The 23,800-nt window shown below is 39.8% G+C and overlaps 1 protein-coding gene and 1 pseudogene across 7 annotated transcripts in view; one reads left to right on the forward strand and one right to left on the reverse strand.

Moving 5' to 3' along the window:
- Positions 1-23,800, forward strand: part of LOC115283916 (protein FAM122A-like) — a 97,192-nt gene that overhangs the window by 11,836 nt on the left and 61,556 nt on the right. For all 7 annotated transcript variants that reach the window (XR_003905092.1, XM_029930409.1, XM_029930405.1 and 4 more), the window contains 3 exons: positions 13,621-13,680; positions 22,724-22,767; positions 22,872-22,926. Coding sequence is in view for 6 of the 7 variants with exons in the window: in XM_029930409.1 (XP_029786269.1) it covers positions 13,621-13,680; positions 22,724-22,767; positions 22,872-22,926 (159 nt within the window). In the remaining variant the exon portion in view is untranslated. The remainder of the gene's footprint in view (positions 1-13,620; positions 13,681-22,723; positions 22,768-22,871; positions 22,927-23,800) is intronic.
- Positions 7,607-8,588, reverse strand: LOC115284281 (annotated as a pseudogene).

Genomic DNA, 23,800 nt, shown 5'->3' on the forward strand with positions numbered 1-23,800 from the left:
CTTCGGCTCAGGTCAGATCTCACGTTCGTGGGTTCGAGCCCCGCATCAGGCTCTGTGCTGACAGCTAGCTCAGAGCCTGCTTCCAATTTGTGTCTCCTTCTCTCTCTGCCCCTCCCCCTCTCATGCTCTGTCTCTCTCTGTACCAAACATAAATAAAACATTAAAAAAATTAAAAAAAAAAAAGACTGAATGATGTCCTTTGAGTTATCAAAGCAAGTTCTATGGAGAGAGGGATGGGGTGAAATGAAGCTAGATTGGATTGGGTTGAAGAATGAGAAGTAAGGACTTAATAAATGGCATCGTACGTACTATCTTGGTTTTTTTGGGTGCACGTTACCCTTTCTATGTGTTCATTTCCTCCTTTGTAAAACGGGAATGTAATAGTATCTTCCTCATAGGTTTGCTGAGTACATTATTCAGTGTAAAATATCTCCATAAAACGGGAAGAAAAAGAAAAAAAAAGCACATAGCACGAATATGTGAATATACTTGACACCACTGAACTGGTACATTTAAACACAGTTCAGGGTCACCTGGGTGACTCAGTTGGTTAAGCGTCTGGCTTCTGCTCAGGTCATGATCTCACGGTTCGTGGGTTTGAGCCCCGTGTCGGGCTCTTTGCTGACAGGTAGCTCAGAGCCTGGAACCAGCATCGGATTCTGTGTCTCCCTCTCTCTCTGACCCTCCCCTATTCCCACTGTCTCTCTCTGTCTCTCAAAAATAAATAAAAAAAACAGAAAAATTTAAACACAGTTAAGATGGCAAATTTTATGTTATGTGTGTTTTAACCCAGTTTAAAGGAAAAATGCTCATAGCATGTAAAAAAAATCAGTGTAATGCACTCAGCACAGCGCTGACACATACTAAGTGCTCAGTAGATATTAGATGTTTTATTAGTAATAGGACAGACGTGTACCTGGCATTTTTTTTCATGCATAAGTTTCCTTAGGAATTCTAGGTTCTTAATTTGCATAATGTTAAGTTTAATATAATGTGTGTTTTATTTATTTTTTAATTGTTCTATTTACTTTTGAGAGACAGAGAGAGGCAGCATGAGCAGGGGAGGGTCAGAGAGAGGGAGAGACACAGAATCTGAAGCAGGCTCCAGGCTCAGAGCTAGCTATCAGCACAGAGCCTGACGCGGGGCACGAAGCCACGAACCGTGAGATCATGACCTGAGCCGAAGCTGGACACCTAACCAACTGAGCTACCCAGGCGCCCCCATAATGTGTGTTTTAAAACAAACCATCATACTGAGCGAAGTAAGCCAGGCAGAGAAGGACAGAAACCATATGTTTGCACTCATAGGTCTAACAGGAAAACAGGAGAGACCTAATGGAGGACCAGGGGGAGCGGAGGAGGGAGAGAGAGTTGGGGAGAGAGAGGGATGCAGGACTTGAGAGACTATTGAAAGCTGAAAATGAACTGAGAGTTGAGGGGGAAGGGGGAGGGGGGAAAAGAGGTGGTGGTGATGGAGGAGGGCACTTGTGGGGAAGAGCACTGGGTGTTGTATGGAAACCAATTTGACAATAAAATATTATGGGAAAAAAATAAACAGATACATCTTCTCATAGCAGCAATCACAGAGTGATTAGGGGGCATGAGAGAGAGAGAGAGCGAGAGAGAGCGAGAGAGGGAGAGAGGGAGAGAGGGAGACTGACTAGAGGGAAAGTCAGAAAGTCAGAGAAGATTTTCCAGAGAGGAAAGTTTTGAGCCACATCTCAAACAGTGGGAAGCCTCTAGGTAATGCTGATTCACCCAGAACATGTAAAAACAATATGGATGGAATTATCAAGGACATGGACCATTTATATGGCTGTTAACCTAAAATATATATAAAAACTTATTGACTGAGCCCCCCTGAAAGCAGGGATACAGCTGTAATGAATAATAAATATATTAAATCTTAGAATTTTTATAAAAAAAAACATATAACAGATTGTGTTTGACACAACTGACGTCATTTACACTTACGTGATGACAGGAGTTTTGAGGCTTATTGGTCTCACTCACTGTAACAGTAGTCTGCATGAGCTTTTAGTTTGTTCAAAGTCATCACTTCATTATTATTGTAAGACTTGAGAGGTTTATATTTGCTTTCGGGATAGATAGGCTGAATTGTCTAGGAGAATGACATGATAGTTAATATGCTTTTGGCAGAAGTAACAAACTACAACTAGAAGCAACTTAAACAATAAAGGACATTTATTATCTCAAATGACCAGAAGTCTTAAGGAAAGGATCTTCCAGGGTTGGTTAAATCAGTGGCGCAGTGATGTCATCAGACATCCATGTTCCTTCCATCTTTCCGCTATGCTATCCTCAGCAGCCTCGCTAACCTTTGTACCTGGTAATTAGACCTAGGGTTCAGAATCATATGTCTGTCATGGTCTTGTATGTATTTAGAGATGTCGAGAAGGGTATGTATCAATCTATCAGTAGTTACTTCTGGAGCATGGAATTACAGGAAGACTGTTAATGTATAGCATTTCTATTTGCTTTTCACAAAGCATCAACAACAGGTGTTTTCATTTCTAGCTGATACATCACATCACAAAATAGAAACATCATTCTTGAAAAAATACACGTATTATTGAGTGATAAGATGAATCATAAGTGTAAGAGTCCTATCCTTTACTGGACTGTCCTTAAAATTGGTGTGGCAGGAACCTGGAGTAGCCAAATTCATACAGATAGAAAGTAGAATGGTGGCTGCCTGGGGGTAGGGGGAGGGCAGAGTGAGAGGTATTTAATTGGTTATAGAGTTTCGTTTTTGCAAGATAAAAAGAGTTTTGGAGACTGGTTGCACAGCAGTATGAATGTACTTAACTCTGTTGAACTGTACATTTAAAAATGGTTAAGATGGGAAATATGTATATTGTATCACAATTAAAAATTTTCAAATCAGGGCTGCTTTTCATGTACTTCAGTGAAGGAGAAGGAGTGACTTAGAAAAACTTGCAGTCTTAGAGGTCATTGAAGAACCGTGGGTGCCTTTTAATATGCAGATAAAGATGCGTATTTCCAAACCTTATAAAAATCTGCTGTCTTACAATTATTTTCTGAATTAAGCTCCAATATTTTGCTCCCCACTCTCAGAAAATCACTCCGCCCCACTTCTAATGAACAGAAACCTGAGGCCCCCCCCCTTTTTTTTTAAAGTAAGCTCCATGCCTAGCATGGAGCCCAACACTGAATTCACAACTCCAAGATCAAGACCCAAGCTGAGATCAAGAGTCCGATGTTTAACACTGAGCTACCACGGTGCCCCCCTGAGGCCTTCTTCTGATTGTGGGCATCACGTCTCCCCCCACCCCCCCAAATTATCCCTTCGCTGTATCTCCTAGGAACTCCATAGTTCACATGCCTGTTCCCTACTCTTCCATTAGGAATTCACTTCCTGGCATGTCTGTTGAATTTGGTGCAGCGGCATCTCTTCACCTCTACCCCTGCCTACGCGAAACAGAGCAGGAGAAATGTTTCATCTTCCTCTCAGAAATGATTGTGCTTTCCTTGAGCAATTTGTCCATTTTAATTTTATGACTACTAAGTTCTCTGATTAGGTCTTCCTTTTCTCATTGGCAACTAACTACAAACTAAATTTAATGTATGGCCCACCCAGTAGTGAGTGTATAATATGTTCCTGGCCCGGCTTTATTCTTGGTCTTACTGGCCTACATTCAATTCATGTTCAGTGTCAGTCACTGTAGGAACTAGGGAGAGGCATTTGTTTTTTTTTTTTAATTTTTTTAATGTTTTATTTATTTTTGATAGAGAGACAGAGCGTGAGAGGGGGAGGGGCAGAGAGAGAAGGAGACACAGAACCAGAAGCAGGCTCCAGACTCTGAGCTAGCTGTCAGCACAGAGCCTGACGCGGGAATTGAACCCACGAATGTGAGATCTGACCTGAGCCGAAGTCGGAGGCTTAACTGACTGAGCCACCCAGGTACCCCCAGAGAGAGGCATTTGTAAACATAGCACACAGCTCTTGTTGAGGATTTTTTAAGTGCTTTATCTCAGTAACTACAGGAGGAAAATAGGTAAAAATTAGCAACCATAATAAAGTTAAAATTCTTTCCAAAGAATTTAATGTCTTTACAATATTAATTTTCTGTGGTTTCTCTTTTGGATGGAACTGAGCTTGATCTTTCTTAATTCCTTCATGCAGGTAATGAATGCTTGGGAATCACCTTCATCCAGCACCCACCCCAATGTCCCCTATTTCTCCCCACCCCCAAGACAGCATTCCTTGGTGCTGGTCCTCTTGCTTCCTCCCAAGGACTTTCTCCACTAGAGTGTGAGATAAAGGCACAATGAGAAATTTACACACAAAAGATAGCAGTGAGGTTTACTGACAGCTCATGAGACACTTTATTTCTATTTTCATACCTTGTTTTGTGTAGTAAAATTAACTAAGGTAAGTCCCTTGCAAACAGCACCTGTAGTACTTAATCTGTGGGAGACTCTCTTCCAAAAGCCCTCTTTTCTCCAATTAATTTTTCATGTCATTCCTAAAAGAATCAGCCAAGTCCAGTTCATATTTTGCCCAGTTTAAGAACCTTCCTGTGGCTAATGATTCTATAGCTCAAGTTCAAATCATATCTTCCCCAGACCTTTCATACTACATTCCCATTGATCGCCTCAGTTTCAGTCAGGCAGTCTTCTCAGGATTTCCTGGATAAAGTTTTCCAATATGAAATTCCTTTTTTTTAAATTGTTTCCTTTTTTAAAAAATTTTTATGGCTTTATTTTGAGAGAGAGAGAGAGAGAGAGAGAGAGAGAGAGAGAGAGAGAATGGGGGAGGGGCAGAGAGAGGGAGACACAGAATCGGAAGCAGGCTCCAGGCTCTGAGCTGGCAGCACAGAGCGCAACGCAGGCTTGAACCCACAGACTGTGAGATTATGACCTGAGTTGAAGTCAGCCTCTTAACCGACTGAGCCACTCAGGTGCCCCGAAATTCTTTTTTATTTTTTTAACAGATTTTTTTAAGTTTATTTATTTATTTTGAGAGAGAGAGCAAGTGCGCACAAGCAAGCAGGGGAGTGGCAGAGAGACAGCGAGAGAGAATCCCAAGCAGGCTCCACACTGTCAGCACAGAGCACAATGTGGAGCTTGAACTCACAAACCAAAAGATCAAGACCTGAACTGAAACCAAGAGTCAGGCGCTTAACTGACTGAACCACCCAGGCACCCCGCAATGAGAAATTCTAGGCCTTTACCAGAAACTAACCAGTTCCTTCCCGTCTTTAGATACCAGTTAAAAATAACCTCTTCCAGAAAGTCTTTCATAGTTAGTTCAGAACAGTTTACCACAACATGCAGTTCTTTTATTTTGTCTTTTATAACATGTCATCATCATACAGCTAAAGTACCGTAATTTATATAGAGCATATGTATATATTTAAGTTCAGGTTAGCATGTCTTTCAAATTAGGTTATAAATCTTATAAACCTGAGTGTTTCACATTTTGTATTAGCTTTCTAGGCATTTGAATGATGACAATATGAGAATCAGTAGCATGAATTAAATGTATTAAAATTCTGCTTGTTCAAAGGTGTGTGTGTGTGTGTGTGTGTGTGTGTGTGTGTGTGTGTGTGTATTTGATGGGTTTTTTTTTTAGGGGAAAACCTGTATTTTCAGATTTGTTGCATGCCACTGTATAACAGCTTCTCAGTGATCAATGCTAATAAAGGGAAACCTCGGGGGAGAATATCCAAAACTGTGGAGAACTCACAGTATTTTCTGCTTGCTTTGGAGAGCCAGTTATTTGTATAGTATTCTTTAGGAATGGGAATACAGTTTTTAAATTAGTAATCATATCTAATGTTAATTAGATAGGAGAGAAGGAAATTGATATTCTCATACAGTGCTAGACAGTAAATTTGTATAAACTTTCTGGAGGGCAGTTTGGCAATATGTATCAACAGCCTTGTGATCCAGAAATTCCATCTCTATGAATTTCTCCTAAAGAATTCATTAAGGGTATGTCCAAAGATTAGCTTAAACATTATTGTCACAGCACTGTTTATAAGGGTGAGCAAAAAAAAAATGTGGCAACAGTATGCATGTCCAACTAGACGGAACAGGCTAAGTGAATGTGCCTTCATTATCTGAGTTTGAATCCCACCTCTAGCAATAACTAGGTATACGAACTTGAGCAAGTTGCCTAATTTCTCTGGCCCTCACTTTTTTTATCTTAAAAATTTTTTTTTAACTTCATTTATTTTGAGAGAGAAATAGAGCGAGCCAGGGACGGGGGGAGAGAAAGAGAGAGAGAGAGAATGAATCCCAAGCAGGCTCCTCACATCAGCATGGAGCCCAACATGGGGCTTGAACCCATGAACCATGAGATCATGACCTGAGCTGAAGCCAAGACTCAGGAGTTTAAATGACTGAGCCACCCAGGCGCCCCTCGCTTTTCCAATCTTTAAAATGGGGACAGTATTAGGGCACCTGGGTGGCTCAGTCGGTTAAGCGTCTGACTTCAGCTCAGGTTATGATCACCCAGCTCCTGAGTTCGAGCCCTACATTGGGTTCTGTGCTGACAGCTCAGAACCTGTAGCCTGCCTCGGATTCTGTGTCTCCCTCTCTTTTTGCCCCTCCCCAACTTGTGCTCTATCTCTGTCTCAAAAATAAACATTAAAAAAGTTATTTTAAATAAAATAGGGACAATATTAGTGTCTATGTCAGGGGTTGTTGTGAGAATTGAGTGAGATAGGACATGCCCAGCACATAACGGGTGCTGCTTCTTATGGTACATTCATGTAATATTCAGCCTTTAAAAATGGTTTTGCAGGGGGTGCCTGGGTGGCTCACTTGGTTGAGCATCCAACTCTTGATTTTGGGTCAGGTCACAATCTCATGGTTCGCAAGTTTGAGCCCTGTGTTGGGCTCCTCACTAACAACCCAGAACCTGCTTGGGATTCTCTCTCTCCCTGCTCTCTACCCCTCCCCTGCTTGTTCTCTGCCTCTCAAAAAATAAATAGACATAAAAAATAAAAATGATATTGCTAGTGGGTTGCCTGACTGGCTCAGTCAGTAGAACATGTCGCTCTTAATCTAGGGTCATGAGTTCAAGCCCCATGTTGGGTGTGGAACCTACTTAAAAATTAAAAAAAATAACATGGAAAGATATGTAGAATATATTAGGTTTAAATTTTTGTTTTGTTTTTACAGTAAAAATGTAGTGTATCTGTTTATAATACAGTACATAAGAGGCAGAGTGTTCCACATCATAGATTTCACTTCTAAGTCCTTGAACTTTTTATTACTTTGGCTAAAAGGAGAGACTAGGGGTGCCTGGGTGGCCTGGGGAGTTAAGTGTCCAACTCTTGATTTTGGCTCGGGTTGTGATCGCCTGGTTCATGAGATTGAGCCCCACTTTGGACTGTGCACTGACAGTGCTAGCTCACTCTCGCAAATAAATAAACTTTTTTTTTTTAAATAAAAGGAGAGACTAGTGGGCGAATGCCACGCAATGCTTAGGCAACTAAAATAAGGTTGGGGTGGGGGACAATCCTCACAGGGATAGGCACAAAGGCGCTGTTAGTCCAAGGTGATTTTCTAGAACTGGAGCTGGAAGCACAGCAGCACCACTGCTGGATGTTCAGACTTCATTCAGCCCCATCGCAAGGCACAGCAGCGCCTCCCGGTAGCGCCCTTGCTGTCTCCTGCGTGTGGTGGTGCAGGGACAGGACATGCTTGCTCTTGAATTCAGACCTAATGTTTAACATGTCCCATTCCTTCACTTGTGGGCAATCATGATTCTAATCAGGACCTTATCATGAACCCTCTTGTCCTTTATGAAATCACAGTTAGTCATCAAAATCGGTGGGAGCGGGGGCTCATTCTGAATATGTTGGACCAGGTTCAAGAAAGCATTTTCAAAGTCTCCTTTGACCTACTACTTGATCATAAGGGCTGTAGCTCTTGTACCTTTCCAATTCTTTCTGGAGGCGACACTGCTTGCTCGGTCATGGTGCTGATCCCCTTGGGAACATCATTTTCTTTCCTCTTCACACCAGAATTAGAGATCATAGGCATCTAGGGTCAAACAGTTCATAATCAGTGAGCTACTTCTGCTCTTCTACCCTTTGCAAGGGCAACCGTTGGCTTGCAGAAGTCACCAGATGTGTTGGAAACAATGTCCTTCTCCAGATCAGTCTTGTACATTTCCTTGTAGACTGCTAGTTGTCCTTGAGCAGATGGTCTCAGTGAGGGAGTCGCCGTCACTCCTCAGCACCTTCATGGGGGAGGCATTCAGTTTGGAAGCCTCGTTTTCAGTAGGCCCCCAGTCACCTTCTCCAGGTGGCCATTCAAGGCTGAGTTCAATGCTGATGCAAATTCCTTTTTGGTCCTTCTCTGGAAGGGGAAGGCAATATCCTGTCTCTCCTCATTGCTGCCTTTGGTCAGTATGTTAAGGACAGTGACCTCATCCACACCTTTAGTCTTGATGCCATTTCATTGTTCAGAAGATTCCACTCGGCATCAAAGTTGGTGTATGTTTTCACCATCCTGTATGCATTTGGGCGTATAGAGTGGTCACCCTCCAAGCTGAGTTTGTGCAGAATTTCATAAACAGTAGACATTATTAAAGACACTGGCTCAGGAGCCAAAAGCCATGAGCATCCCCAGATGCAGAGCCAGGAAATATTAAATTATAAAGAAAAAATACCCAATCTGCAAAATAGTATGTGAAGTAGGATCTAGGTCTGGAAAAATAAATACGGAGACATTTGGTCTGGTCATGTCTGTATGGTGATGTTGCTAGGTTTTTTCCCATTATGTTTTGTACTCTGCATGCATTGCTTTATCATAAGAAAAAAGTGAGTCAGTTCCTATTAAAAAAAAAGATCAAGATGAATAGGTGGACCACAGAGAGCTCTTAGGGCAGTGAGACCACTCAGTCTGATACTGTAATGATGGATATGAGCCATTGTACATATATTCAAATCCATACAATGTATAACATGATGGGTGGTGATGACGTGTCATTTTAGGTTCATCTATTATAACAGTTTACCACTTTTGCTCAGCTTTTGATAGTGGGGAAGGCTATGCACATGTGAGAACAGAGAAAATCTCTATACCTTCCACTCAGTTTAAGAACCTAAAAGTGTTCTTAAAAAAATAAAGTTTATTAAAAATAAATTAATTAAAAGATTAGATGGGAAAAAGAATGAAGAATTCTGAGTAGGAAGGAATAGATATCCAAGTCTTATAAAGCTACCATAAATAATTCTAGTGGTTGTTGATATGTTATTAAACATTGAATTCTAGAAATATTTAAAAAAATTTTTTTAACGTTAATTTATTTTTGAGAGAGACACACACAGTGTGAGCAGGGGAGGGTCATAGAGAGAGGGAGACCCACAATCAGATGCAGGCTCCAGGCTCTGAGCTGTCAGCACAGAGCCCGACGCAGGACCCGAACCCATGAACCACGAGATCATGACCTGAGCCAAAGTTGGCCACTTAACTGACCAAGCCATCCAGGCACCCACCCCAAATTCTAGAAATATTTTGATGATGGTAGTGATAACGGTGATAGTGGTAGTATGGTCACCATTTTCTGAGACATACTATGGCGTTCTGTTAAGCACATCACATGCATTATCACCATTATCACGGTTCATACAAACAGGTGCTTGAAAGAGAAAGTCTTGTTAACATTATTCATAACACTTCCATATAGTAACAAATTATATGTCCAACATATCCCTTTTATGCAAGTTTTAGGGAGAAAAGTTTCCTGACTTTTGTAAGAAGGGCCACCTAGTTGTAGCCTTATTGATTTGAATTAGGAATTTTCTTGAACTGTGAACCATGGAACATGATTAGAACAGGCTAGTCTGAATTTCTGGCCAGTCAGCAGTCATGGGCTGTTCACTATCTCCTTTTTTAAAAAAGTTTTTAAATGTTTATTTATTTTTGAGAGATAGAGACAGAGCATGAGCAGGGGTCGGGGGGATGTTGAGAGAGAGAGAGACAGAATCCGAAGCAGGCTCCAGGCTGTGAGCTGTCAGCACAGAGCCTGATACAGGACTCGAACCCACAAACCGTGAGATCATGACCTGAGCCGAAGTTGGACGTTCAACCTACTGAGCCACCCAGGTGCCCTGATACCTTTTTCTTTATACTCATCCTCTGGATAGAGAGTGAACCAGGCTCAGGACTGATGAGTATCTGAGTGTGTCTCTTTCCAAGTTAAATAGACCGTGCTGTTAGGTACCATCTGCTCGTCTGTGTATACTAAAGTAGATCATTTTGCTATGGTTAAATTTTTTGAGTGTGTCATTCAGGGATTTCCAGCATCTTTGCCCTCTGGACCTTGGAATCTTTTATCCCTCCAGAGATTACCTGGTGGTACACTCACACAAAACTAATAATCTTTCCTAAAGCATACTTCCTAAAACATGCCTTATACTTTCCCTTTTCTATGGCTATACTGTCAGACTCCTCATCCTACAAGTCCCAACTCAGACGCCACCTGTGCCTTCTCTCTCTTCTCTCTCCCACTCCCTGTGCCCATTCCCTTAATCTTTGCTTTTTATTCCCACCCCACTTTGCCTCTAACACTCATTTCCGTGTCTCTCACAGAATAATTCGCTTTCATATCTGGATTATATGATGTCTGAGGGTAATAACTATGGCTTACTAGTTTTTCTTTTAATTTTTCCTTCCCCTCTGAGCAGAAAAGCAGTTCCTTAGACTAATAAGGGCCCAGTAAATATTGAAATACTTAAGAATTAGCCCTGTTTGTCTGTCAGTGAATTATTTTGATGAAGTAATTGTGGCTAACCGTCAGGTGTAACTTAGACATCGTGAATTTTCAGTTACCGCATATCAGTTTTCTGTTGTTACTTCTACAACTTTCACCGTTTCCTCTACCTTCTAGCAAATGATTAGGAAAAAACAAACTGGTTTTAATACTTTCTTAAGCAAAATAGGACTAGTGAGGTTATATGCTCCTTAAAAATCATATGATATGTTTTTTAATCAAATAAAAATTCAGCCCAGCTACTTCATAAAGACATTTCTTTGTGCAGCACACCTTTCTGGAGTGCCCCTCTTCTCCCCACAGCCCACCCCTCTCCTCTTACTGCCTTTCCTGGCCACCACCCACCCCCAGGTTTCAGCTGGGGACCTCAGGCCAATCTTGAGCTCTTTTCACGCTTTCTTTTTTCTTTTCTTTTTTTTAAAGAATTTATTTGGGGCACCTGGGTGGCTCAGTTAAGCGTCCAGCTTTAGCTCTGGTCATGATCTCACAGTTCGTGGGTTTGAGCCCCTTGTCAGGCTCTGTGCTGACAGCTCAGAGCCTGGAGCCTGTCTTCGGATTCTGTGTCTCCCTCTCTCTCTGACCCTCCCCTGTTCCCATTGTCTCTGTATGTCAAAAATAAATAAAGAGCATTAAAAAAAAAGAATTTATTTTTACATAATTTCTGTTCCCAATGTGGGGCTTGAACTCAACAACCCCGATATCAAGAGTTGCACGCTCCCCTGACTGAGCCAGCCAGGTATCCCTCTTCACTTTCTAATCATTTCTCCAGTCTGCCTCATTCTCTTCTCCTGCCTTTTGTTTATTCAGACCCTCCTCTTTTACCTGGTCTTTAATCCTGCCTCTCGTCCCTCTTCCCTCCACCCTCCATTTGTTCTGTATATGCTGCTAGGGTTGCCTTTCCAAAATAGATAAGATCTTGTTTAAAATATCTTTGAGGGGCTCCTTGGGGGCTCAGTCAGTTAAGCGTCCAACTCTTGGTTCATGAGATCAAGCCCCTCATGGAGCTCTGCACTGACAGTAAAGAGCCTGCTTGGGAGTCTGTCTGTCTGTCTGTCTGTCTCTCTCTCTCTCCCCCTCCCCCACTCTCGTGTGCATGCGTGTGCTTGCACACATACACACACTCTGTCAATAAATAAACATTTAAAATACCTTTGAGTTTTAAGAGCTCAGAAGGACCTATGCTTTAGGTTTCCTATTGGGCTCAAAGCCGAAATTTAGTTCAAAATCCACAATCTGGTTTCAGCCAAATTTCCCCAAATTTGCTTCCTTTCATGCTTTATCATGTACCCCATTTCAGCCACCCTGAACAGAAAGTCTCTGTTCTCCAAACATGCCTCTGCCTGAGCATGTCTTCCCACTCCCTGAAATACCCTGCTTCCCCTTCTCTGTCCACTGAGTTCCTGTCCTCGGGGCAGCCTTCCCTAGGACCCCAGGCAGGGACACACATGGTCTCTGTGCTTTGACTTCTCATTTATCATAACTCGTTCTGGCACTGACCTAGTTTTCCCCAGCTACACTTTGGAATTTCTCAAGGACAGGAAAATGTTTTATTTATCTTTGGGTCTTCAGGGCCTAGAACAGTGCTTTACCTCATTAAGTATTTCCAAATTCACAACTCAGTGTGCTCTTTAATGGTAAAATAAGATATGATAGATTCATTATCTGGCATTTCAAGGACTAACCAGGATACAGGTAGAATGGATAAATGAATTTTAAAGGTAATTTTCAAGCCTCTTTTTCACACTTAGCTTTAAATCCCTCCATTCTTTCATTTCTCTCTTGGGTGGGTCATCATAAGCTTTGAGATAAGACAGAAAGGGAGAAAGTAGTCTAGACAACATGAATCTAAACAAGCAAGAGTAAAATGTGCTGAGCTACTTGGAAGTGATTGTCTTAAGTCATTCTGTGTTATGAAAGTATGTTTTTCTCAGCTGGGTTCCAAGATATTTGATGGGGTTGTTTTGTTTGTTTGCACAGTAAAATTGGCAAGAAAAAATAAGGTGATTTTAAGCTCTAGTACCTAGGGAAAGGGAAGGTAGAGATAAGCAAAATGTTCTATTCATGTTCTACTCTGTATTTATTATGTTAACAGCTATTTTCTGTTCTGATATATATAGACTTTTGGTTATTATAATTTTCAGTTGAGTCAGTTGGGTTTTTTATTATTTCATTAATTTTAAACTTAACGAATACTGTTGCTAGCATGGATTAGGCATTCATATATTTTATATAATTCAACATTGACTTAATTCATGTTTAGAAATAATTATTCAGAAAGGGCACCTGGGTGATTCAATCACTTAAGCATCCGACTTCAGCTCAGGTCACGATCTTCTGGGTTCGTTGATTCGAGCCCTGCATCAGGCTCTGTGCTGACAGCTCAGAGCCTGGAATCTGCTTTGAACTCTGTATCTCCCTATCTCTGTGACCCTCTCTTGTTCTCTCTCTCTCAAGAATAAATAAACATTAAAAATTTTAGGGGCACCTGGGTGGCTTAGTTGGTTAAGCGTCCGACTTCGGCTCAGGTCATGATCTCACAGTTTGTGGGTTCGAGCCCCGTGTCAGGCTCTGTGCTGACAGCTCAGAGCCTGGAGCCAGCTTCAGATTCTGTGTCTCCCTATCCCTCTGCTCCTCCCCTGATCACACTGTCTCTGTCTCTCAAAAATAATAAATAAATGTTAAAAAAATCTAAAAAAAATTAAAAATTTTAAGTTAAAAAAGAAATAATTAACAGCAACATTAAAGCCAGCTTGACTTCTATTTATTTTTTTTATTGAGGTATAACTAACATTCAATCTTATTTTAGTTTCAAGTATTGACTTTTATATTTTAAATTTCAGTTTCTTCCACCTTCCATTCCCATTCATACTTCCTTTGGTCGCCTTCACCAAATCAAACAGGTAAGAAGACTTTCAAAACTAATAGCTGTTCAGTTAAAAAAAAAAAAAAGGAAACTTTATTTTTCTTTAAAAAAATACATACGGTTCAGTAATTCTGAATGAGGTCACATATGATTCTGTTTTTAATTTCAGGAATGGTTCCTCTAAAACAAAAACAACTATGGAGTCCTATCTCCTATATTTCTTCAGGGTATAAATTGATAGTTTCCAGAAAGACTGTATTCCTCTATCTTGAATCTGGCTTCTTTCAGAGATCTCAAAGAAAAGAAATGCTATATGGAAAAATTAATTTTTTAGTTTATAACAACCATAGTTATCATGTCTTTTTTAAACAGATGAAATATTTTTGACAGATGAAACACCTTTACGCTATCATTCTGTGTTCATTTCTTAGTTCAGGAACACGTTGTACCTCACTGGCTTACGTTTTATGCAGGTGTGTATGTGTTCATGTGTGTGTTTAATAGCAAATGCCTAATACACAGTTAAACCTTTTAATTATCCAGAGATTAGCCACAGAACTCAAAAGATCAAATCACCAGACCTCCACAGGTGGTGGGATTTTTCTGACCCATCTACAAGCAGACTTTTTTTCAAGGGGAGCTTAACTGTTACGGAGCGCTTATTACTTAGCGCGTCATAGGTACTTCCCATCTGTGGGCTCATTTTATCTCGCAACAGCCTTATAAAATCAGAAACTAATGATGGGAGAAATTTAGTAATTTACCCAATGTCCAGGGTTAGGGAATGTCAGAGCCGATTCAGTCCCAAATTCCTGGATTCCTTCCCAGCTCCCCCTTCCATATTTCAGCAGCAAAAAAGCTGTAATATCTCATGAGCCTGGTGTTTAGGATTCCAACTCCTGCTTCTTTCTCTCCCTCTCACACTATGGCTTCCCGTGATAAGTATGGTAAAAAGATTCTTTTACTATGTAGTGGATAAAACATTCTTTAATTGTCTTTGTGAGTATGGAGTAATTTTAGAAATTTAGGAGAATCTAAGACTAGTAGGTGAGGCAGCCTCTGGTTCATCTGTGCAGTTTGCCTGTTGCTTTCCTTACATGAGACCAATATTTAAAAATTGATTACATGTTTCTACTTGATTATGAAGTTTGAAATCAAGATTCATTTAATGGTTAGTGATATAAATCATAAGGTACTCTACTTCCATAGTGTCAGAATATATGTTATATAAACATTTAAAGTGAAACACAAGTAGAAAGTGAATTAAATGGAAACATATTCCAATCTGGGTACTGATTGAATGGAAAATTAACTTATTTTCGGCAACTTAATTGTCTGCTGGGTAGCGTTTTTTTTTTAATTTTTAAAACATTTTAAAAAGATATTTGGGGGGGAGGGAGAACATGAGCGAGGGAGGGGTTAGAGAAAGAGGAAGAGAGAGAATCCCAAGCAGGCCCTGTGCTGTCAGTGCAAAGCCTGACATGGAGCTCAGTCTCACATACTGAGATCATGACCTGAGCTGAAATCAAGACTTGGATACTCAACCAACAGAGCCACCCAGCCACCCCTGATAGACATCTTAAATTGCGTATTTCTTTATATGTTTATGACTTCTTTTTAGCTATTGTACTCATTAACCTTTTGGGGAGGAGGATGCTTGAAAGTAAGTCCCTGATATCTTTTTACCTGTAAACACTCAGTATGAATCTCTAAGAAGGACTTTTTTCTTACATAATCACAATGCCATTATTACATCTAGCAAAATTAAGTTATTCTTTAATGTCATCTAATAACTAGTCCATGTTAAAAATTTTTCATTATTCTCAAAAGTATCTTTTTTACTGATTCAAACATGTTTCAACCTTGATCTCTTGGGTCTCTTTTATTTAAAATAGGCTTTTCCTCTTGTTTTTCTTCCATGCCACGTTTTTTTGTTTTGAAGAAACCAGGCCATTTGTCATGTAGACTGCCCCACATTCTGCTTCTGCTTCTGCTTCTGTGTGATATTGTTTAATATCTTGTTTTATTTCCTATAAATTGATTTGAATAGATTTTCTTTCCATTTTAAATAAGCACACACACCACATCTATTAGGTTCTGTGTCAACATTTAAGTAGATACATGGTGTAAGTTGCTCCTTTCCTAGTAGGCAGTTAATAGGTAATTTTTTCTCCACTGGGGTTGTTAGCTGTTTTCTAGGTATTAGAGAGCTTGAGAAAGTGAAGCTGGAAGTTAATTTTCTCCCCCCCCCCCAGTTTTCTTGAGATGTAACTTACGTATAACGTTGTGTAAGTGTCAGGTGTACAATGAAACGATTTGACTTAGGTATTTATTGTGAGATGATTACCATGGAAGTTAATTTTCTTAAAAATTTTTTAATGTTTATTTTTGAGAGACAGACACACAGTGTGAGCAGGGGAGGGCAGAGAAAGAGGGAGACACAGAATCCAAAGCAGGCTCAAGGCTCCGAGCTGTCAGCACAAAGCCCTATGCAGGGCTTGAGCTCACAGACTGAGAGATCATGACCTGAGCCAAAGTGGGACACTTAATTGACTGAGCCACCCAGGTGCCCCCAGGAACTATTCTTTTTATGTAATTTTTCTTTTCCTAATAGCAATTGAGTTTATGTTTCAAGAGGTTTGGAAGGGCTGGGCTTTTAGTTCCCTACACCAAAGCACTAAACGTAACTAACTGCCCTCCTCAATTGGTCGTGTATTCGTTTTCTCAGGCTGCCACAGCAAAGTACCACACACACGGGGGCTTACACAGCAGAACTGTATTTTCTCACCACTCTGGAGGCTACAAGTCGAAGATCAAGGTGTAGGCAGGATTGGCTTCTTCTGAGGGCTGTGAGAGAAGGATGTGTTCTAGGCCTCCCTACTTGGCTTATAAATAGCCATCTTCATGTTCACATGGTGTTTTCCCTACACATTTGTCTGTCTCAAAATCTCTCCTTTTTATAAGGACATACTGGATTAGGGCCCCCCCTTGTAACCTCATCCTGACTTGATTACCTCTGCAAATACTCTCTCTCCAAATAGAGTCACGTGCTGAGGCACTGGGGGTTAGGGCTTCAACACATGGGTTCTAGCGGGACACGGTTCCACCCGTAACAGTTTGTTCATGGTATATGGTGCTATAATTTTACGTTTATTTCCTGACTTGTTAAATAGGATATAAAATCATTGATACCCGGTAAGAACTTGACTTTTTCTGCAGTGCCTTAAGTAACATCAGTTTAATTACCTACTTGCATACTACCTGTGCATTTCTAGCATCTCTCCTATTCATGTCTTCACAGATGTAAACTTTAGCACCATATATTACAGTCTTTGTTTTATCTTACCTGGTTTGGATAAATTAAACTGGATTTAGACACAAATGTAAGGGAGCTTTATGAGATGAAGCCATCTAAAACATTATGCCAGCTGGACTAGAGGGCATGGTTTTAACAGGGATAATTTCAGTATCACGGTTTCACAGTTACTTTGTCTTATGGACTTTGCTACCATTTCTAGTCTAGGAAAGCAACTCTCCTTAACTTGGGTTTCTGGCTTACAACACTCTTTGTCCCTCACACATACATGGCTCTTGACTTTTTTTAATTTAATATTTATTTACTTAGGGGAGAGCATGAGAAGGGGACAGAGGATCTGAAGCAGGCTTTGTGCTGACAGGCTGACAGCAGCCAGCCTGATATGGGGCTCGAACTCATGAACTGTGACCTGAGCCGAAGTCAGGTGCTCAACCAACTGAGCCACCCAGGCGCCCCTCTTGACTTTTTATCCTTATTTTAACAATCATTCTTCATTATAAGCATCTAATATCTGTTTTGGAAACAGGCAATCTATAAATGATAAAAGAGTCAATGTGCTGTTACTAACAACCCTCAGAATAGCTGATGTTCGGTAATGCTCCAACTTCCAATGGAACCTTGAGCAAAATCCTGCCCTACTTTGGGAAAAATTACTCTTGTTCATTGAGTAACTTACAAAATACTTTGAGTTTCTCACTACATGAAAACATCTACATAAGTATTAGGTGCAAGGGCTATACTAACTTTACATTTTGTTGAAAAGATTTACTGTTACTCCACTGTTTTAAAGACTAACTTCTGGGGCGCCAGAGTGGCTCAGTTGTTGGGGCATCTGACTTTGGTTCAGGTCATGATCCTGCACTCTGTGAGTTCGAACTCCGCATTGGGCTCTGCTGACAGCTCAGAGCCTGGAGCCTGCCTTGGATTCTGTGTCTCCCTCTCTCTTTGCCCCTCCCCCACTCATGCTCTGTCTCTTTCTCAAAATAAATAAACATTAAAAATTAAAAAAAAAGAGTAACTTCTTAAACTTCCTTTCCCAATTTCCATCATTTTCCATAATGACATCAAAAGAACTCAGAGCTCTAGGTTCACCTTTAGTTCTTCCTTATTTTTCTACTATATCTAATTAGGCACCTAATCCTATTAATTCTTCCTTGACAGCATCCTCTGTGTTCCCACTTCCTTCTGTCCCTTGGGTCCAGATTACTTGAAAAATATTCTAAGAGATTTCCTATCTCTGTCAGTTTAATCCAACTTCCGCAACCAACACCAAGATAACTTCTCTAAGACATGATTTTCACCTTTTCCTCCCATGTGCAGAAAGTTATAATGGTTTCCCATTACCTATTGGATTGGAATAAGAATAGCTAGGTTGTAGTGAACACTTACTCACATAGGTTGCCAGGCACTGTGATAAGAACTATACAACCACTTCATTGTCCTCAATTTGTAGTCTCATCTTCATATGGACGAAGAGACTGACGCCAAGGTTAAGTCACTTGCCTAGGATTGACAGGTAAAAAGTTACAGAGCCCAGATTTGACCCAGTTCTATTTGGCTCCAAAGCCTGTGGTCCCAACAACTATGTTATTCTGCACAAACTCTTTGAGTTCAGATCCTTTAGTTATTTAAGATCCTGGAAATCTGGCCCCATTTTACCTCTCCAGCTTTAGCTCTTGCCGCGTCTCCATACAAACTCTTTCAGTCAGGCTGGTCTCACTACCCTCCGACCTGCCATGTTCGTTCCCTTCTCTAAGCTTATGTTCACATGGCTCCTTGTGCATGGGATACCTTCCCCTGCACCTTCTGCTTGTCCAGATTTTATACCACTTTCAGGGCCTAGGTCAGATTTTCATTCACACGACTCATAACACTTCTGTTCCAGACTACTCGTACATGTGTCGTTCATATAGACAGTAATATTTAAGCTCTTTTGATCATACCCTGAATCAGCGCAAAATGTTTTAGCACATCCTCCCAATACATGTATTATAAACTGTACTTACATCATGGACATACACTACCAAGCTGGTAGTTCCTCTGTGAGGAACTATATACTCACATATAATGTGAGTCATAGAACAGATGTAGAATACAAATTTAAAAAGGATGAGATAAAGATGAAATGATGTTTTTAGGACATTTTAAACTGTATCTTATTAACTATGGGTCGTTATTGAGAGGGAATGTGGGTCCATATTTCCAGTAGTCTTCATGATCTCAAATTATTTTAGCCAGCTCCTGGATAGAGACTAGTTCAGCATTGTGTTTTCACAAGAAGGTGGCAGATGATGTGCTGGGCTAGGAGTAGCATGGGTGCCACCTTTGTCATTTCCCTGTCACTCACTTGGACTTGTATTATGAATTTTGTCCAACATTTCTTTATAGAAATCTTGTTAAGATACTTGTCTATTTTGTGGAACTCAGTTTAATTAAAACTAGATAATATAGCCATACAGCCACCTAACCTGCAATTAGTTAGAATTAGCTAAGCACCCCCACATACTCTTCTTTTCCAAGATCTTTGGACCGTATGTGAGGGCACTTGTGTTGATCCGTATACCTAATATTAACAAACCTTCATTTCTTACTATCTTAGATTTAAAATGATTTTTTTTTGCTTCTCAGTGGGTCAAATTGTACACTTCCTGGGCTATGCTCATGCTTGCTTTGGAGAGCACCAACTTGATGTATATAAAACTTGTCTCTCAAATGTGATTCTAGGTCATTTTAGGGAAAGCTCATCTGCTTTTTTCATGTTCCCCATCATATTAGCACCATATTTGCCCAGCACTATCCTAGGTACTTTATGACGTGTGAAATGATGTTTTTAAGAAGACCAGGATAAATTTGGACTGTAGGATTTTTTTAAAGGCCATTTTAACCACTTTTAAGAATACAATTCAGTGGCATTAGGTACATTCGCAGTGTTGGGCGACCATCATCACTTTTCATTTCTAGAATTTGTCATCATGCCAGACAGAAACTCCATAGCCATCCAGCAGTAACTTCCTATTTAACCTCCTCCTCCTGTAACCTCTATTCTGCTTTCTATCTCTATGAAGATTTGACTACTCTAGTACCACAGATAAGTGGAACCACCAAATACTCGTTATTTTGTGTTTATTTCACCTAACCTAATTTTTGCAGTATTTGTCTGTGTTGTATGTAGTGTGTGTCAGGACTTCGTTCCTTTTTATAGCTAAATGATACTCCATTGCGTTCATATCACATTTTTTAATCCATTCATCTGGTGGTGGACACTGGGTTGTCTCCAACTTTTGGCTGTTATAAATAGTATGAACGTTGGTGTACAAGTGTCTGAGTCCCGTTTTCAGTACTTTCGTGTATACACATAGGAGTGGGATTGTTGAATAATATGGTAAGTCAATCTTTAACTTTTTGAGAAACTGTCAAGTTGTTTTCTACAGAGTTTGCACCATTTTACATTTCCACCAGCAATGATAAGAGTTATAGTTTCTCCACATTCCTGCCAACACTTGTTATTTTCCACATTTTTAAATAATAGCTATTTCAGGGCACCTGAGTGGCTCAGTTGGTTGAGCATCTGCCTCTTGATTTCGGCTCAGGTCATGATCCCAAGGTCGTGGGATCAAGCCCTACATTGGGCTCCATACTAGGCATGGAGCCTGCTAAAGATTCTCTCTCTTTTTCTCCCTCTCTTTCTCTCTCACTTGTTCTCTCACTCTCAAATAAATAAATACTATCCTAATGAGTGTGAAGTGCTAGCTTTTTGTACTTTTGAGTTGCATTTCCCTAATGACAAATGTTGAAATTTTTCACATGCCTATTGACCATTTGTTTTAATTTTTAATGTTTATTTTTGAGAGAGAGAGTGCGCAAGTGAGTAGGGGAAGGGCAGGGAGAGAGGGAGACACAGAACTGGAAGCAGGCTCCAGGCTCCAAGCCGTCAGCACAGAGCCCAGTGTGAGGCTTGAACTCAAGAACCTTGAGATCAGGACCTGAGCCGAGGTCAGAGGCTCAACTGACTGAGCCACCCAGGCGCCCTGCTTATTAATCTTTGGGAAATATCTTGCCCATATTTTAATTTGTTGTTTGTTTTGTTGTTGTCGTTGAGTTGTACGGGTTCTTCATGTATTCTGGATATTAATCCCTTATCAAATATAAGATTTGCAAATATCTCTCCCAATTCTGTGATTCTTTTCAGTTGCTTGATAGTGTCTTTTGATGCACAAAAATTTTAAATTTTTTTGAAGTCCAATTTTTTAATATTTTCTTTTATTACCTGTGCTTTTGGTGTTATATCTGCAAAATCATTATCAAATCCAATGCATGAGGCTTTTGCCCTCTGTTTTCATATAAGAGTTTTATAGTTTTAGGCCTTACATTTAGGTCGTTCATCCATTTCAAGTTAATTTTTATATATGGTATAAGGAAAGGTTTTGACTTCATTCTTTTGCATGTGAGTGTTCAGTTTTCTCAGCACCGTTTGTTGAAAAGACCATCCTTTCCCCATTGAATGGTTTGGCACCTTTGTTGAAAAATCAACATATATCTGAGCATTCATTTCTAGGCTCTCTATTCTGTTCCTTTGGCCTATATGTCTGTCCTTATGCTAGTACCACACTGTTTTATTACTATAGCTTTGTAGTAAGTTTTGAAATCAGGAAGTGTGAATCCTCCACATTTAGTCCTCTTTTTCAAGATTGTTCTGATGATTCAGAGCCTCTTGAGATTCCATGTGAATTTTAGGTTGGGTTTTTCTATTTCTGCAAGAAAAATGCCACTGGGATATTGATAGGAGTTGCATTGCGCCTGTAGATCCCTTTGGATAGTATTACTGTATGTGAACAGTAATAAGTTTTCTACTCCATGAACACAGAATACCTTACATATGTGGGTTATCTTTAAAAATAACTATTTATGTGAGGGTCACCTGCATGTCGATTAAGCGTCCAACTTCAGCTCAGCTCATGATCTCACAGTTTGTGGGTTCGAGCCCCGTGTCGGGCTCTGTGCTAACAGCTCAGAGCCTGGAGCCTGCTTCAGCTTCTGTGTCTCACTCTCTCTCTCTGCCCCTCCCAAACTCATGCTCTGTCACTATCTGTCTCAAAAATTAACATTTAAAATTTTTTAAATAAAAATATTTATGTGAGAAATTATACTTGCATTTATTAAAAAAAAAAAGTCAACCACTATGGTAAAGTACAAACAAAGAAAGAACAAATTACCCCAAACCTCACTACTCATTGATAAGTACTGTGAACTTTTTGGTGAACATCCTTTTTAACACCTCTTGTTTATAATTTTATATAAATTGCATGTGAGGTTTTTTCCTACTTAATACATAATACATGTTTTTCAGTATCAATGACTAGATTTAAATCATGTTTGCACCATCATTTACTTAAACAAACCCATACTGATAGACATTTAGTTTGCTTTGGACTATGAGTAATATTTATTAATATCATAGTATGAATCATGGGGAAAACAGTATGATAACAAATGTTCAACATTTTGTCTTTTGAATGAAGACAGGTACAAAGTGTTTCATTTAAGAAGTTTCTGCATATCTGATGTACTGCAATGCATTAGTAATAGATCTTTGGTGTAGTAGGTGCAATAATGAAAAGTACATAACTAGACACACATTTAGAAATTTGTTTATACTCTGACTCTTCTAGAGCCCAGTGAATGATAGTAAAGGTACAACGAAATGAAACAATTTTGTAAAACCATAGGAACTGGTATTCATTTATTCTCATGTTCTACCTTTCAGGAAGAAAGCATGGATTTAGTAAACAGAGAAGCAATGTGTGAATGGTGAGTAGTGTACCTTGAATTACTATTCTGATCATTTTTCTATTCAATTATATCTTTTCTTTTAGTTAGGCAAAGTGCAGTACTGATAATCTCTTCTTTTGTAGGGAGGTACAAAGTGCAATGCAGATAAGTCAGTCTTGGGAAGAAAGTTTGAAACTGGTATGGTATTAACATTTAAATTTTATTGAAAGTTTTACTGATTTTCGGTGTTGGCACTACCTACTTCTGTAATGTCTAGAAATCTAAGTTCTCATTTGTAACTGAAATTTGTATGCTGCATAAATCATTTTGGTTGCTGTTAAACAGTTTATGACTTACTCATAAAAATAACTGACATCATTTGAAAGTGGAGTTCAAAGTAAATAGTTGTCTGATATAAAAAGCATTGTCGTTTTGGACCAGCTTCCTTTCTGTCCTAGTAAGTCTAAGAAGAGTTTAGTTCTGCTGGTCAAACTGCTTATATGACAAAACAATAAGTGATTTCACTCCTTTCTATATAACTTAACTATGTATTAGAGTTTTAAACCATAGACAATGGGTTTCCTGGATAAATGCTGCATTTTTATTCATATAGCATATACGTATACACTCCCACTAACATTTTTACATGCAACCTTTAATTTGAACATATTTGGAATTTTGTTAGATCCCCTGCTAACATTTTTCAATGTCTCTGTACACATTATGGTTGTAGTTGTAGAAGTTGAATGATGTTCAAGCTTCTTTTCCATGGACATCTCAGATAATGATAGAATAGGAATTGAGCTGAAATTCGAGTAGAAGAGATTCTGGTTAGATGTCTGTTTCCAGCTTTGGGAATGATTAGATTAGGAAATGGGTCATCAGCAGAAACAGTGACATCTTACTTGCCTTTGAGCCCTGCGTGCCTTAGATGGACATCTACCCCTGGCTTAGGAGTGGGTGCTGAATAGTGAGTACGCAACCTCTGGAGCCTGCCCCTTTTCATGTTTGCTGCCGACACAACTTATAGAGGCTGCTGGGTTCCCTTAACTGAACTAACTCGAATTACTTC

The sequence above is a fragment of the Suricata suricatta genome, chromosome X (genome assembly GCF_006229205.1).
Source record: "Suricata suricatta isolate VVHF042 chromosome X, meerkat_22Aug2017_6uvM2_HiC, whole genome shotgun sequence".
Classification (NCBI taxonomy): Eukaryota; Metazoa; Chordata; class Mammalia; order Carnivora; family Herpestidae; genus Suricata; species Suricata suricatta.